The sequence below is a fragment of the Spodoptera frugiperda genome, chromosome 1, assembly GCF_023101765.2.
Source record: "Spodoptera frugiperda isolate SF20-4 chromosome 1, AGI-APGP_CSIRO_Sfru_2.0, whole genome shotgun sequence".
In the NCBI taxonomy this organism is placed as follows: Eukaryota; Metazoa; Arthropoda; class Insecta; order Lepidoptera; family Noctuidae; genus Spodoptera; species Spodoptera frugiperda.
Window position 1 is genome coordinate 13,419,731 of NC_064212.1, and position 17,931 is coordinate 13,437,661.

Here is a 17,931-nt window from a genome sequence, read left to right on the forward strand (position 1 = left end):
TGTCTCTAGTGTTGTTATTCTTTGTGTTTGTTTATCGATAACCTTTAGGTGAATTTATGAGTAAATTTAATGTGTGTTAAAGAATTATTTGTATCGTAGTGGCATTATGTACTTACCCTAACATACCATACCTGGGAATTAGAGTTCCTGTATACATAACATCTATTCACATTAAACTATACATGTTTTATGACTAGCAGACACCAACAACGATGAAATTCAATTCTTTTTCCATCAGCCAGCCTTTTAAGTTACACTTTCCTACATCATTTTCCAATATTTTCTGCCAATTTTTGAACCTTCCTCAATAACAATTTAATTAAAGGTAAACATAATAAAATGTAAATCCAATCACTTAGGCAAATTAAAAATTCTTTATTCAGTAAATATTCCAGCTTATGTTGATATAAGTAACATCGGAAAATACACCTAAAACCAATCTCCTAACTCTGAAAAATACCTAACCAAATCAAAATCGATCCATCCAAACGCGAGGTAATCGCGCAGAAATATACGAACATACATACATACATACACTGACAACAACCTCAGTACAACTGAGAACCTCCTTTTTAAAGTAAGTTAAGTAACATTACATTATCCATTATTTGAACAGCCTTATTAACCCTTCGTGTGCCAGAACGTGGATCTACGCGAGGCACAATCTATTTTCTACAGTTTACGAAACGCAATGTGCTCTCCTTTATAAGTATATAATATAAATATTCTATTTGTTTTATAAAAAGAAATAGATACATAAACCCACCAAACTGTTAATATAGTTTAACGGCGGGAGATATGATATGAGAGGTTAACCAACTAAATACCACAAAACCTTAAACCAGTTAAAAGGAGGTGTAAAACAGTAAATAATGTGTGTCGGTAAGTTACTCGATAAAGTGTTATTGTGTAGAACAGAGGTAGGTGCGCCCGTCTGACGCCCGCGGGCGACGCGCGGCGCGGCGAGGCGGCAAAACGGTACATAACGCGATATTGTGGCCGACACACCGGATTGTTTACTGTACATTTGTGTGGAAAATGCTTATATGTATAACTTTGCTATTATGTTTAATTTTTTGGTCCATGTTGATTGTTTCTAAATAAACTACAAAGGTAAGATTTTATCTGCTCTCACCAAACTACACTTTTGTGCGTCCATTCTTTTGCCATTTCTATTTCATCCATACATTTGCATTACTACCACGGTGTAGTCATTGCAACCGAAAATTAGCACTAAAGACCTCGCAATGGCATGTGCGACGTCTTACGTTCAGACAGGTCACCTGTCGACCAGTGATCAGCGCCACCTGACGATGACGACGACGACACCCAAAAAGTAGAGTAAAAAGTGTTACCGGCATTTCAAAACTAAGCCCGTTCCTTTTTGGAACATTGAAATACGAACAGTTCATACCATAATTTTGTTTTGCTGATAAACGGAACAGTATTCATTGAAGTTTATTTTTCTATAGTTACAATGTACCTAACTACTACGGTACTAAACGCCAGCTTCCATATCATCTATTCGATCAAAACTTAAACTAACTGTCAAAATATGCGTGATATAACTTTATTATAACTTCCGTAACATGAGACATGCTAAATGAATTATTATGTTATCGGTTTACGTAAACTACAAATGTGTGACATACTTAGTCCAAAATTAATGAACTTTAATTCGGTGATAATGCTTTGAAGTAGTCTGGGGGCAGCCCCCAAAACACATATTCTGTTACAGACAAGCAAGTACGTATTACTTTTACAGTACAGACATCAAGCCTGTAATATTTTCTACATTTTTCCCATAACACTGCAGTATACGAGTGTACCCTGACCTGCCAGTAACCGAATCATGTAGCCGCTCTGTTTCAATTTCACGTACGCCTGCCAATCAAACGGGTGATGCCGACGTAATGACATTCCCTCTAAAATTATACCTTAATACTACATTACGCCTATAATTCAAAGGGAACGTAAAATGTTTACTACATTTATTTTCATTTGGTCTAGGGATGGCGTAGCTTACATTTTAGTCTTCCCTATTGTGCAAGAATTAAAAAAAATGTCGTGATGGCCCGGTGGATTTAAGACGCATCGTGAGGAAACCTGGGCGTTATAATTTCTAACCTACCAACGGCAAAGTAATTGCCCACTTACCTGAACTTTCTCAAAGAAAAGCAAAGTGCCAATGTGACTTTTCCGAGTTATATGTAGGCTCTCTTAGTTTGTTTAGACAACACTGACAAACAATGAGGAATACATCGTAAGGAAACCTGACCAACCTTATAATTTCTAATTACAAATTTGTAATTGCCAACCCGCATTGAGCAAACGTGGTTATAAATGCTCAAGCCTTCTCCGTGTGAAAAGAGGCCTTTGGTCAGGAGTGCCCACTTAGTTATTGTTACATACAGTTCGTGAAATCAGTTACAACAAGCAACTGATTCAACGATTCACCTCCAATTTTCATTAACATGCAGTTTAATATTATAATATTTTTTATGATGTAAGCCGTAAACGGATAGACGGATCACCTGACGGTAAGCAATCGACGTCGCCCATAGACACCCGAAACACCAGAGTCTTTACGATACTCTGGGTAGTATTTGTTTTATTCTTACCTTTTAGTGTATTAAAAAATCTCCCGATATGATCCTCAGTCGGACAAATTTTATTTGGTATGAGAATTCTCAATAGCAGCACCAAATTTAAAATTACAGCCCGTATATGCAATGCCTTCTTCTAAGATAAGACTATTCACATAGCAGGCGAGAAACGTGAAGTATATTGATATGTGTGCCCATTAAAGACATAGAATCACAAAATATCCCTTACACCATTCACATAACACTCCCATACAAACACGACCGTGTACCAGGGCACCATGCATGCCAGACGGTATCTAATTTGCATGAGACAGGCCGCGGGCACAAACAATTCCTCGCTGAATGCGCTCTAATGGTCACCTCACTTCATAATTGTGGTACAGGAACGTGTCCTACAAACTATCTCAGTGTGGCCACCCTACTTTGTACGTGTGGTTTGTTTTGATATTTTGTTTTGTGATTGGTAAAATAATTATAATGATTGCAAAGTGGCATGAATCTGCACTTACTACAAGTGCTGAATATATGCGAATGGGAAAAAAGGAAGAACATTACCTAAGTAATAATTTTAACTTGCGTATTTATTATATAAACTTAAAATATTTCTTTCTTTTCTTTTTTATTTATAAAACCGTTGCCCTACACTAAGATTTTCTCCTGTTTCGTGGGTATATTTCACAAACATTAAGATCAAATGCACGTGCGAGAATCGAACCTGGTACACGTTACGCGGCAGCCGAGCAGTCTGATATATATTTGAGGTAGGTATTGTGTGCTGATAAAAGATAACATAACCGCGTTAAAATGTTATTTATTGTTCCCTATGTTTACAATTAATAAATGAATAAAAAAATATGCAACATCTTAATACTCCACCTTGAGCAAAAGAAACTTGTAACGAAAAAAAAAAAATTTTTTTCAGGGAAAATTATTCAAATGATTATATTAATATTAATAAAGCACCTGTAAACTAATTTTACTTTATTTTTTAAAATATTCATCTTAATTATTTTAGACACAACCCACGAAAATACTTATTAAGTAAGATCCATAGAAGACCTACACTATTAACGACATCTTCAATAAAACAAAACATCAATAAAAAAATATTTAATAGACACACAGACTACACAAACAAACAACATTGACGACATACCAAAAATAAAACAACAAACCGATTAATTACAAATCATTTAATAACAACCACACAATAATTGAACTCAAAGTCTCCAACACCAACATAAATAAATAAAAGAAGGATTACTTTATCCAGTGCACAGTGTGAACGCGGTCTTATGTCAACAATTAATTTGTGCAAATCACCGGTCGCGCTCTGCAAATCGAATCAGCATTCGATTGCGTACGGGCGCGTTCTTTTTGCCCCAAGATTGTGGTTTAAAAAGAAATTTAATCTTGCTAATAAACATGCAAACACGAACGCGGCGGCTACCTGTTGAAGCGCGCGAGACAAACGATTCCTCAGCCAATCACAGCCCAGCGGCCGCCCACGGCCCCCCATCATTGGCCAGCCACGCTAGAGGGGGGAAATCCAAGGGGGGACAAGCCAGAGTTCGCCGTTAACATGACACTAGCAAGAAAAGCGCCGCATTGAGCTTTCGACGAGCTTTTCACTACGCGCGCGGTTAATCGGTTATTATCGCCGATATTTTGTATGTAACGCAAATAAATTGAAAAAAGAAAATAAATACTTACTGACAAAAAGGTTCAAAAATAAAATATTGTTACGGAAAATAATGCGCGTTGCGTGCGTTGGGTGTGAAGGAAATTAATTTTTGCGAAGAAAGTTTTTTTTAAATCCGTCAAAATTGATCTAACAATGTCTCTGGGTAAACAGCCCAACGATCACATAAAGAGGCCGATGAACGCGTTCATGGTGTGGTCGCGGGGGCAGCGCCGGAAGATGGCGCAGGACAACCCGAAGATGCACAACTCCGAGATCTCCAAGAGGCTGGGCGCCGAGTGGAAGCTGCTCACTGAGATGGAGAAGCGGCCCTTCATTGACGAGGCTAAGAGACTCAGGTGAGCTGAATATTATGATAATTGTTGCTGAATTTTTAGGAACGAGTAATGTTAGAGTCGGTTTCGTAAAAAATATTAAATAATCTTAAACTACGACTGTGGCTTTATTAATCTACTAAAAAAACTATTTATCGAATATAATGTGAACGTTGCGATAGACTAATTTATTTTCTAACTTTTAAAACACTTTACAATAATTTTAAATGTTAAAAAGAGATAAAAAACATCGCATTATACGACGTTACGTTAAATTAATTTTCCGATTATAACAGTGAATATTTAAAATATTTTTTAAGTAACTGAATATCACGCAAATAGAAAATTAAACTGCTAATATTTTATAACTTCCAATAACGATAATTATGTCAACACACGGGTAAATGTGGACCAGCACCCACACATAAACTACGTAGGGGAAAGTGGGGGAAACACGAACACCTAAGGGAAAATATAAATAAAACAGTGGAATCAAATCACAGAGTTTCTTTAATTATTGAATTATAAACTTTATTTATCTAGCTAACGTATTACTAATCAACATCATTATTTTTTTTAATAAAATATAACAAAATGACCGAAAAACAAAACCCTTAGTGTTCGGTTTTACCCGACTGATGTCGGGTAAAGCCGAACACCAAGTGGGGTAATCACGTACTAACATTACTAAGGTAAATTGTAGTTTTTGGAACACAAATATTTGCTGCTCTGTCAATGCTGAGTTTCTTGGTTTGAACATCGATTATAGCCTTTTTGAGGTCCTCTAAGCTGTATTTAGTTTCAGTTTTTCTTTTTTAATTACGGGGCATCTGAAACAATTTATTTGATGTTTAGCATCATCAAAATCACTCGACAACATAATTTAGTGCCTCAAAGAAATCAACATAGACTGGAAAACACTATACCCTATTTGCCAATGGCTAGTTGGAAAGAAAAATATTAACAGGGAACTAACAAAAAAGGAGAGAGGGGTACTGCCGAACGTTCGAGATTACCCCACATGAAGCGTTCGCCTTTACCCCACCGGGTCGAAAAAAATAAAATGGAAAAAATATTTTAGGTTATAAAACTTTTACCAAATGCGTCACTGTCATTTGAATGGTTAGTATGTAAGTTTCCCACTATGTAAAGGTTAAATAACTATTCTCAATAGAAATAAAGCTACACCAAGTTCAATTTATCAAAAACTTACATCGAAAACATTGAAAATATTAAAATTGACATACCTTGAAAAGTACGTGTGTCCGCGTCTCCCGTGTCGTTGACTGGCACTGGTGGTGGCGTGATCTCTGAGTTACCGGCGAGTGATATACGGCTATATCTTTCTAACATATTAAAACTATTGGGTTCGGGTTTACCCCGCGTTCGCGTTTACCCCACTTTCCCCTATATATACATTTTTAAACATCTAAGCTTTATTAACTGCCGTACTCTAAAACATATTTCTTTATTACTAAAGCTATTCCGTAGTACCTATTTTGTTCGGAAAACAATTACTAATCATTAGTTTAAGTAACCATTAAATGACTCTGAGTACGACTGTAAGACATATTCAACCACACACCTTTATCACACCACAATTAAATACAAAACAAATATTAAACAAACGAATGGAGGTTCCAACAAAAAATCAAGATAATAATTAAAAGCAAGAACGAACCACACACGGTTAGGTACCCTTTCACACGTAAAATAAATAAAACGAGTAAAAACTATTTAGTCTTGTTCATTATCTTTTTTAATTTCATATCTGTGGCAAACATTTAACAAAAGCCACACACCTGTATTTCGTTATCTGTGGAACAAAAAGCTGTATTTGTTTAGTAACTGCATTTCTTCGCGCTTTTAATTGTTTAAGAATTATTTTGAATGAAATGTTACTAACTGATTTCTTCATTTCTTTTTTAATTATGCATTCGGGTTCTTTCTATTTGGGAACTAGTATTATTCATAGTATTTTCTTGTCTAGTAAAGTTTATCATTGAAACACTTTACGGGTACCTTAATTTTCTTATTAGCTGCCTGCGGCTTCGCCCATAAAGTATACTTTTTAGTATACAGACGGACAGTAGTTTTAGCTTGATTGACGGACAAACATTCAATCAATAATCTTTCACATTTATAATATTTGTGTGATCTGATATACCCAATGGCTAATTTTCTGTAACAATCTAATCCACTGCGGTACCAATGCAAAGGAATAAGACACTAAGGAATATGAAGGACTAAGAAGCCAATAGTTTTTATAACATTTTAATCCAATGATTGTACAATCCTATACACAATGATTATATGGTGCTATCCAAACTACAAATGCATGTGCATGCCTAAATTAATTCTTGAAAAAGATTTCTTTCACTTTTAAACTCGTTCAGGCAAGACTAATCCTAACATTTTTAGTTCTTTTTTTAATAAACATCCCCCTAAACACACAAACTATTAACAAAGACTCCCTTAAGCAAAGTCGCGGGCAAGGTGCTAGTTTGTACAATAAAACACACATTCGTTTAGCGACACAATTATGTGTGTCAACAGGATGACTCCGGATGTTTGATGGCTTTATCTTTATTAATTAAATACACTCATATAAATGTCGTTTATTCTCTTATTATACCTTTGATGGTGTGACTGAAAGGTTTTTATTAGGTCGTGTATGGTTTTTGGGGCAAAGGGGTTTTGTGATTTTACCTAATTGGGATAGAAAGATTTCTGTCTTTGTTTATTTTCCGGGGCCGTTTAGTAATTGGTAAAAGGTTAAGACTAGAGTTATTTTAGTTACATAGTTTATCTATTTTATTATATTTTAATTTTAGCAATAAATATTAAGCCCACCTCATGTACACACTCATGTGCATAAAAAATAAAATAAAAAATTAGCTTCTACAAGGGACTTCGCCCGCGTTACCGTGGGTAAAAAGGTATTCTATCACTCAAGTCAGCTCATACCCTGTCTGTATACAAAATTTCATCATAATCCGTTCTGCAGACTCAGCGTGATTGACGGAGAAACATCTAAATATCCAAACAAACAAACTTTCACGTTTATAATATTACCGTGATTAAAAAAAGCGTAATTACCATTTCCCATAACGCTGTCAAAATAAGCATTAATAGAGTTTACCTATAACAGTCAATGTCTATATTTCCAGATTGCATCAATAGCCGCATAGATATTTAAGCAGAAATGTGTAATACCTATGTAGGTATTTTTTTAATAGAACAATATATTATATTAAATATGATCATAAATAAAATTGAATGACAGTACAATTAAACATTAACAATCATTGCTTTAAATAAAAGGTAAATAAACAATATCGAAATAAAAGAAAGAATAAAAGTTAAACTTTCCGTAACCGAAGCGCAACGAACGCCATAAAAATTTGGTCCTTACGTCCCCACAAAAAAAAATCACAATCGCAACCCTTTACAAAACTCAACTACGCATTACAAATACGTAACAAATCAATTTAATCTATACATAGAGGTCTGAGAGGCGACAATTATCTGTTATTCATTGTAATAATATCTTGCATTGTTGGGGCCGCGTTATCGGGGGTCGCCAGGACCATAAAAATGAGCTTATGCCTCCAGTCTAACTCGACACGGAGGTATAGAGCTGTTGTTGCGAATCCGGGCTTAATTGTCCACCGAATGTTTATTTTTGAAGGGTTAATTTTGAATTTGGCTTAATTTTCATTGTTGGTTGGAGGGTTATTTTTAGTTTTTAATGTGTTGTTGTTTACCTGTAAGTAATTTGTATTTGTATAAATATAAAACATTGGTCTTTTTACTCTGTCGCTCTCAAAATAGCAAATTGTAGCTAGTGGAACAAAATATTTTCCTGAAGAAATAAAAGTTTTGTATATACTTATCACAAACCCATACAAGTAACACCTAAAAATACCTCTAACATATATTATATCAGTTATCACAAAACATTAAATAGTAATAGCTAAAAAAACCTAAGTATAACATTTTGAAATTGATGTTCAGTTATTTTTTGTAAAAAATTTGATGAATGAAATGTCATGTCCACCGCAGATAACTACAAAGTATGGATATTTAAATAAAATCTGTGACACCGTAGCATGTTATCTTATATTTACTTTAGAAAAAGACACATTTTATGTGCTTATTGATCGCTTGGAAGATTGTGTGAGTAATACACCGGTCAAAATGCTTTATCTATGTATTTTTAATTTAGAACAATATCACAATAAGCTATGTTGAGTTCTCAAACACTGCAACTTCTGTAAGACAGTTGCAATAGAAAAAAAAGCACCAAAAAATTAAAATCTGTTGTTAAGCTTTTAGATCGGATATTAATCAAAAGTGCTATACAGTGCATTTACTGGTGATAATGTAACATGAATTTGTGAAGAAGAAAAATCATGAAGTATGTACTGCAAATAGACTTTAGAAGCAGGACATTCAATTATTTTCCAATATTTATAATTCTTAGTTTTTTTTATGTAGAAAGAGTTGCTAGAAAACAACTATTTTCATACAAAGTACAGAAAACTTTAAATCGCCAGAATTATAATAATATTAAAACGACTCAATAAATATCCCGTGGTATTAACATTTCTATATGATGTGGAACAGTGGGAATTAATTTGTAAGGGGTTGAGTTTATTAGCGGGGCGTAAGGCACGGCGCACGCTACGCGTCAGGATTCATTTGTTACTTATATCTTACTTAAACGTCTATTGTGCGATGGGCTTAATACTTAGTGTGCAGTCGGTGTGAAATATTTATTCAACAGAGTAGGTTAGGTTTAAGTTTTCATTAATTTTCTTATTACAAGGCAGAAATAAGTGATTCAGTTTTTGTGTTTTGGTTTTCTACTTTAAAGTTTGGTTGTATTATAGCACATAGTTTTCTAGAAACTGTGATAATAATGGCTATTATCTCAACCAATAGGAGCCCCGGCGAAAATAACCCTAAAAAGGAACCTATAAGTAAGTCTTTACGTAAACGTGCGTATGGTGCGTCGCGTTCCGCACGCGTCTCAAAGAGCCATCAGACCACTACAGATGGTATGCGGTAGGACTGATGCCAACCTGGAGCTGCGGACTGCCTAGTAGGTAGGTTACCGGGGAAAAGCAGAAGTAGGAACGGGGTGGTTTTAGTCGGTAAGAGTCTGACCTCACCTTAGGTGGAAGAAACCATTGGATGATTATCCCCCCTCAAAAAGATGTCACAATGTTCACATTATTTCTAATAACAGCTCTGAACTAAAAAGAATTGTAAGAATGTGATGATACATTCATACAATTCTTCTTTCATCATTGGTGGTCTAACCACTATCATATTTTTCATGATACAAATACGTAATACTATAGGTAAATAAGCTAGCATATAAAGTATTATTACTTATTATACCTAGTAACTATAACTCAGTTTATGTACATATAACAATGACAAATGAGTGACATTACAATCTTTCAATATATAGGTACCACATTCAGCAAACACATTCGTATCATTGACTATCAACATCAATATCAAAGTGTATCAAATGATTTCATTGTTAGTATCAATAGTGACGTCTTCACTACAAAGAGGACATTGTACACTGATACAAATGTAGTTATTTTAAGTTATTTGTATGTGATAACAATATGTAATGTTTGTATAGGTATTGATATGGGGCAGCTATCTTAGGAACTATCGGAAGAGGGGAGTTTGAATTTGAAGTTGAATAAAATATACCTACACAGCATAATGTAGGTGAAGTGCTCTTTATCAATATAATAAATCTTGGTCTTATAACCACATAATATTATACAACATCACATCATTCGAACCCAAAACTGCGGACGACCTAGCGATTTACCATGACTCCAAAAACAGGAGTAGGAACCGGGTAGTTTTTAGTCAGTAAGAGTCTGACACTCTCTTTTGTCACGTCCAAGATGGGAGAAGGCATTGGACGATATTCCCTCCTCAAAAAAAAACGAACTTTACGAGAATATAGTTAAATTTACGGATATCCATGCTACCGCCCGCCATTAAATGCTGCACATAACATACTGAAAATACATCTACAAGCTGAATGAAAACTAAAAATTTATTGTATTGTTATTGTATCACATTATCAATCTAAACTTAGTCTTACAATTGATTTAGTTCCTAGGTAATTGTATGTCAATTATCATTTATGTATTATATTAAGTAATATAATATAAAGTCTTATCAAATTCCTAGAAATATTGCTGAAATATACTCACGCAGATTTATTTTTCCTCGGGATGATTAGCGGTAGCAAAACATATCCACTTACAGACAGTTTGTCTTAGTCATTTGTCATTCAAGAAGTACCACTTGTATCTCAAATATTTGCATTACAATCGTATAGTATGTTATTTCATTGTCCTTTATCCTTCCTCAAGGGTGCCCAACCTTTTTCCAACAATTAGGGGAAAGTGGGGGAAACACGAACACCTAAGGGAAAATATAAATAAAACAGTGGAATCAAATCACAGAGTTTCTTTAATTATTGAATTATAAACTTTATTTATCTAGCTAACGTATTACTAATCAACATCATTATTTTTTTTAATAAAATATAACAAAATGACCGAAAAACAAAACCCTTAGTGTTCGGTTTTACCCGACTGATGTCGGGTAAAGCCGAACACCAAGTGGGGTAATCACGTACTAACATTACTAAGGTAAATTGTAGTTTTTGGAACACAAATATTTGCTGCTCTGTCAATGCTGAGTTTCTTGGTTTGAACATCGATTATAGCCTTTTTGAGGTCCTCTAAGCTGTATTTAGTTTCAGTTTTTCTTTTTTAATTACGGGGCATCTGAAACAATTTATTTGATGTTTACCATTATCAAAATCACCCGACAACATAATTGAGTGCCACATAGAAATCAACATAGACTGGAAAACACTATACACTATTTGCCAGTGCGTACTTGGAAAAAAAATATGAACAGGGAACTAACAAAAAAAGGAGAGAGGAGTAATGCCGAACGTTCGAGATTACCCGACATGCAGCGTTCGCCTTTACCCCACCGGGTCGAAAAAATAAAATGGAAAAAATATTTTCGGTTACAAAACTTTTACCAAATGCGTCACTGTCATTTGAATGGTTAGTATGTAAGTTTCCCACAAAGTAAAGGTTAAATAACTATTCTCAATAGAAATAAAGCTACACCAAGTTCAATTTATCAAAAACTTACATCGAAAACATTGAAAATATTAAAATTGACATACCTTGAAAAGTACGTGTGTCCGCGTCTCCCGTGTCGTTGACTGGCACTGGTGGTGGCGTGATCTCTGAGTTACCGGCGAGTGATATACGGCTATATCTTTCTAACATATTAAAACTATTAGGTTCGGGTTTACCCCGCGTTCGCGTTTACCCCACTTTCCCCTACTGCTTTTATAATTCTTGTTAAGGACCACTATTACTTCTTTCATATATTATGATCCTAATTCTAACTATCTTATTGACTCATAAAAATAGTAACTTTTGGATTATTCAAATCAGTTAGCTCTTCCCAATTGTCTCTTTTATATAAGTTTAACTCCAACTTTAACCGTGATATTTATGGGACAGTGGTTTAGTTATGTGTCGTTTTCTTTTCGTGGACCGTTCTTTATTATTCGTGGACCACTAGTGGTCCACGAATCACCAAACCGGAACAACTGTCCTACCTAGATTACATTTCTCACATCTTCTGATAAACATAAAGAAAAAAACATTAAAAATAAAAGAAGTTTTAAAATTAACAAGTTTTTACTTTAAAATTAAGCACAATACTTAATTATTTACATTTTGAGATAATTTTGTATTTTTTTAACACGAAAATGGAACAAATATGTAGATTTTTCCATACATAAATTAGTGAAAAGTATGTGTATAGGTTGTACAGTGGCATTCCGTGCCGTAATGTCCATCTCTATCGACCACATCAGGGATATAAGACGTGACGACTTAAGTATAGGTATAGTTTTAAACAACCTCCACACACAAACTAAAAACATAAAGATTGCCCAACACAATCTAAGCTATCGGATGTTATATAGTGTCGGTTATTGAATCCCTGATTATGTGGTGCGATCAAACATACAAACATTACTATGTTGGTATGATAAATGTAAGCATGGCAGCAAATAGAGGCGCGGCCCACCATTCTACCATTGTAGTGACCGATAACGATGGGAAGACACCAGGACACCATCGTGGCCTCGGCTTTTTAATATCAAACTTGGGTCAATAGAATTTTGTTGAATAAGATTTGTATATATTGGGTTGTAAAGGTTATTGGTTAGGTTTTAATGTTAAGTACATTATTTTATTGTTTTTGTAAGGTTCTGAATGGTTCCTTAATGTTTTGTTAGTGATTAACTTTATATCTTAAACTGTCACACTCAGTGACATGTAATTATTACTTAAACTATTAGTAAAGATTTTGTTCTGAAAACAATTGTTAAGGACTGGGATAAGTAAATCCAGAAACAAATCAATGTATGTAATCTAAAACACTCGTCGAATTTTCTACGTTCGCAATTTCATAGAGCAACAACAAATTAAAAGTTTCAGAATAATGTCTTATTATATTATGTAATTGCCAATACTTATTCATTTTCATCGTGAAAATTGTAAAACTTATATCATGCAGAATATAAACTGTCTAAACGTAGAAACTGCAACGTGGTTACGACAAACAATCAAAATAACTTATTAATTTAACAATACTCTAAATTACAAGACTCTAAGGTCCCCCAAAAACTTATAGCGTAGCAGGTAGCTATCATACCAACATGAACATTGAACAAACATTAGCCCCCATGGCCCCCTTCTCGATACTCCCCGAAAAATTCAAGAAAACATTACTACACTGCACTGTAAGAATTGTGACACAAAACACATCACTATCTACACGAAAAAGGCATTAATAAAAAACCCAATAACTTCTTATTGACGTTCCAAATTCAATATACACATAATGCGATCGTTGATATCGAGAATCGTGTATAAATATATCGATATTTACCGAATTCGATTAGTTCCATAGAAAAAATACGCCAAAAACGTGTCCGATAAAAAATATCGATAACTTTTTTTTTCTTGACCAAAAGATATTGTGATATTTTCCTTAGTGATATCATGTTTATTTGGTTAACAAACTGTAATGAAAGAAGTGATAGTGCTAGGTTCGTCGACCTCAGTTTTTTTCGTTTCGAAGATAGGACAGTTTCTGTCAATGCCGATAAAAGTGTTCGGTGTGAATGAGAAGCTACTTGAGTATGGAAAATTTTGTGATAGGATCAAATGATGGGTTTATGTTAAGTGTTACCTCATTGATATCGGTTGTATAAAGTAATCTATAATATATATTTTGTATATAGATATAGATTTTGTAATATTATTAAACTATATGATATCTTTACAAAAAAGAAATTAGAAAGCAATTGCAGGATGAACACTGTCTATTTCATAAATTTACCTAATACTAAAATTTATTATTTATCGATAAATATTTACATTCATATTCACTATACTGTAAATTGACTTTACACCATGAACAATAAAGAACATTCAATAGCGTGTCATAACATCAATTGTTCAATTCATTTCAATACAAAAGCTCTCAATTAAAATGTAAAAGTCAGTAACAAATCCAGCAGGCAGGTAATTGTAAATAGCGCAGTATTTATAACAAATTAAATGAAAAAATAAATCTAAATCCGATACACAATCAGACTCAACAAACACTCGCATTCAAACCTCAGCGCATTGACGAACTATCATCCGCCAGCGTGGTCCACTCGAATAATTACAATCGACTCGCTGACAATCGCGATTCTATCACAAAGCTCGCATAATCGGACGCTGTGTCGACTCATTCCCAACACTACAGGACGTAAACACACACACCCGCATTCCAAATTCAGCTCTATTCCATAACAATACAATTCAATTTTGCTTACATTTGGAATGCACATAGTGCAGTGGTATACACAGATAGCCGATTGTGACTGGGACAATGCAATAATCCGCGCATTGTTGAATCGACATTGTTGTTTTAAGGGCGGCCAGGCGTTCGCGACAATTGCACGCTTTATTGCATAAATAATAATGTTATATCGCCCAGCGGCGTTTCATTGTGGCATTTTGACGCTAAACTTATAGTATTGTGGGGCGAATTGAGTTATGCTTTCGATTTCAGAGTATCGGATATCTTCCGCGTTTGTTTTTGCTGATAATACTCTGAGTGTTGATGTTTTGTTGAGGGCTGACGTGAGAGCTAACAATCGTGGCGCGAACGATGTGATCGTAAAGTTTATTCAGAAATCCAGCGAGGATATCGTGGCGACTGAGTTGATAAAACAATAATAAAAATATATTTTGACATTACTTAAAGGTTGAAAAGACTGTAACTATTTTTATACAGGTATACATTTTAATTCCGTATTGACTCGTTCTATGACTGTCTAACAGCTACATATAATAATTTTCATATACATATTTATATTCTTTTTTATTTGTCTTAGGGCACTGCACATGAAAGAACACCCAGACTACAAATATCGGCCTCGACGAAAGCCGAAACCTCTGGTCAAGAAAGAGCCGAAATTCGGTTTCGGCATCAACGGCCTGATGGCACCAGTGCCGAGACTGGTGACGCCGTCAGTACCACATCCAGTACATCCACAGCTGCATTCCATGCCACATCACTTACTACCAGACAAACCAGAGCTGAGCCGAGCGCTGTTCCCTCCACTGCCTTACCCATTCTATCCGTTTGCGAAAATACCTTCCGACGATGGAAAACTGGCTGCTGAGTTGGCACATTTGCAGGTAATCATCAATGAGGTATTGATTTGAACATATCTTTATATATATAATTCTTCTGTAAGTGTGTATGTCACTGAACTTCTCTTAAACGACTGGACCGATTTTGATGATTTTTTTTGTGTGTGTTCAAGGGGATCTGAGAATGGTTTAGATTCACAATTTTGTTCGCTTAATTTATTAGTAGTTGTTGATTTTGGAATGTTTTACATTGGATCCGACAAATTTTCAAATAAAAGACGTGTAGACAGGACAACGTCTGTTGGGTCCGCTAGTTTACATATATAACTAAACTCTAACCGTCAATTATTAAGTGGTCAGTCACAATACTCTAACCATTCATTTTCTCCCCAGGCACTATACGGTGGAGCACTATACAGCAGTGCTCTCTACAGCAGCGCTCTCTCCCCTTGCGGTTGTCCACCACGACGAACGCCCTCCCCTCCTCCGGCCGATGTCAAGCGTCCCGTCGCCTACGTCCTCATGAAGAGTGACGAGGAACCACCTCAACACGTCATCTGAAGGCCGGTCGCGCTCCCTGCGAGGGCCTGGCCCTCACATTGGGAGCGACCTTCCACCTCCGTACAGGAGCGCGAGACTAGCTCACCAGATAGTGTGTAAGACTGAATGGAAGGACATTGACTTAAACGTGTGTTATAGAGAGGAGACATTCAACAGATTCACCGGTTTCGGCCACAAATAGTTTCGGTTTCCATTCGAATAGTGGACAGTGTTTGTTGTCTTGGCATTAAATAAAATGGTGCTGTTCGTGACATGTATTTTATCAAGAATGGACTTTGAACGTGCAATCAATGTTACTGTTAATGTGCAATGTACCTTTTAGTTACTTTCTTGTAAGGAGCACTTTGAATAGACAACATATCATAGAATTTACTCTTCAACTGTGTAATAAATAGACGTTAGTTAGGCAAATTAATGTCAATTTTGTAAAAAAGACTATTGTAAAACGTGTATACAGTGTAATCATTCTTTAACTCTTCAATACTATTGTTTTTGTTGAATTAGTTTCTATTTTACTAGCCTTCGTGGTATCCACACAAATGTAGCTCAACTCTAATGCATTTAATGTATTTAATCACTAATAACTTGTAGTGCAATATTGTAAAATGTAATCGAAAAAACTTACATCATAAGTTAAGAAGAAATGGACACGAAAGAAGGTAATTGACACTATTTTCTCAATATTTTGATCGATTTTGATATTATCGAAATGTAATATTGATACTGGAGTTAATAATGTTAATTATTCTTTGAAACCTTGTAAATAGCACTTGTAAATACTTAATATGTATGTATTGCCATAAGTAATTGTTTTGTTTTTAAAACTGCGGTTAAGGTACTTATTATTTCAATTAATTGCAATAAGATTTTTATGATATGTAACCATGTAATATGTTGAATTTATTTGTTGTATTTTTTATGGTTCCTGTATTTGACACGTTTTATGGTTAATTACATAAAGGACGTGCTTGTATTTTTCTGGATATGTTTGGGTATATTATGGTTTATTTTTAAGTTAAATATTTATTTCTTACTTTATTCTTAAGTTTATTTCCTTACGGCATTTAATTATTTGAGAGCAGTATATGACAAACAAGAGTAAATCAAAGATGGCGTCAGGATTAAAATTAATTTGAACGTTATTTTGTAGAAGAGTATATTTAAGATTCACATACCTAATACTACGTATTTAATTTCTATGTGTATTGACACAGAAATTATTCAAAATGATAAAGGATTGAATATTTCTCAAATATTCGCTTTATACAAAGGATATTTGAAACCGTATTATTACTGACCAAATTTTTCAAAAGTCTCGGCCTTCGTCTGTCGAAGCCGAAACCGAATTCGCTAAGATGGCACAGCACTATAATTTTCTGCAAATTAATGTTTAAAAAGTGCCGAAATATGTTTGAAAATGTGTTTTCTATTAGCATTTTTATTAATTTTATTATAATTCTCCCACCGAAGTAGTTGGTATTAGTTAAAAGTTATATAAAAATTAATGTTTGTTTGTATGTATGTTAAGTAATAATGAATTATTGTTGATATTATGTTATTGTTGAAATTTAAGTTTAGTATGTTTCCTGAAGTTTTTAGTTGTATTCATGGAATGATTGATTTTTATATGATACGAATAATAAATGATACATCGGAATAAAATATGTTTGTTTCATTGAATTTGTCTTAAGGCTATACGTTTCTTAACTATAGAAAAGTAAAGTAGTTATTAAAAACAAATTAATAACGAATACCAAACTCAAAAGCAACTTTATCATAAGCTTTATCACCTTTGTTCCAAATTTCATCTCGATCCTTTCAGCCGTTTTGACGTGAAGAAAAAACAAACATACAAACTTTCGCATTTATAATATTGTAGGATGCAGGATAATTTTATTTAACTGAATTAGATTTTTATTTATTAACTAAACCGACCGGACCGA

General features: G+C 34.4%; 1 protein-coding gene across 2 annotated transcripts; it reads left to right on the top strand.

Annotated features, from left to right (window-relative positions):
- The first annotated feature begins 3,941 nt into the window (after positions 1-3,941).
- Positions 3,942-17,644, top strand: LOC118273634 (transcription factor SOX-14). Of its 2 annotated transcripts, none has more exons than XM_050693268.1 (3): positions 3,942-4,646; positions 15,166-15,487; positions 15,821-17,644. In XM_050693268.1, exons 1-3 carry the CDS (start codon positions 4,444-4,446, stop codon positions 15,986-15,988), a joined length of 693 nt encoding a protein of 230 aa, XP_050549225.1. In that variant the 5' UTR covers positions 3,942-4,443; the 3' UTR covers positions 15,989-17,644. The 2 variants fall into 2 exon arrangements, with proteins under 2 accessions (XP_050549225.1, XP_035446583.1); XM_035590690.2 differs by having other exon boundaries at positions 3,950-4,646; positions 15,166-15,472.
- Positions 17,645-17,931: the final 287 nt, after the last annotated feature.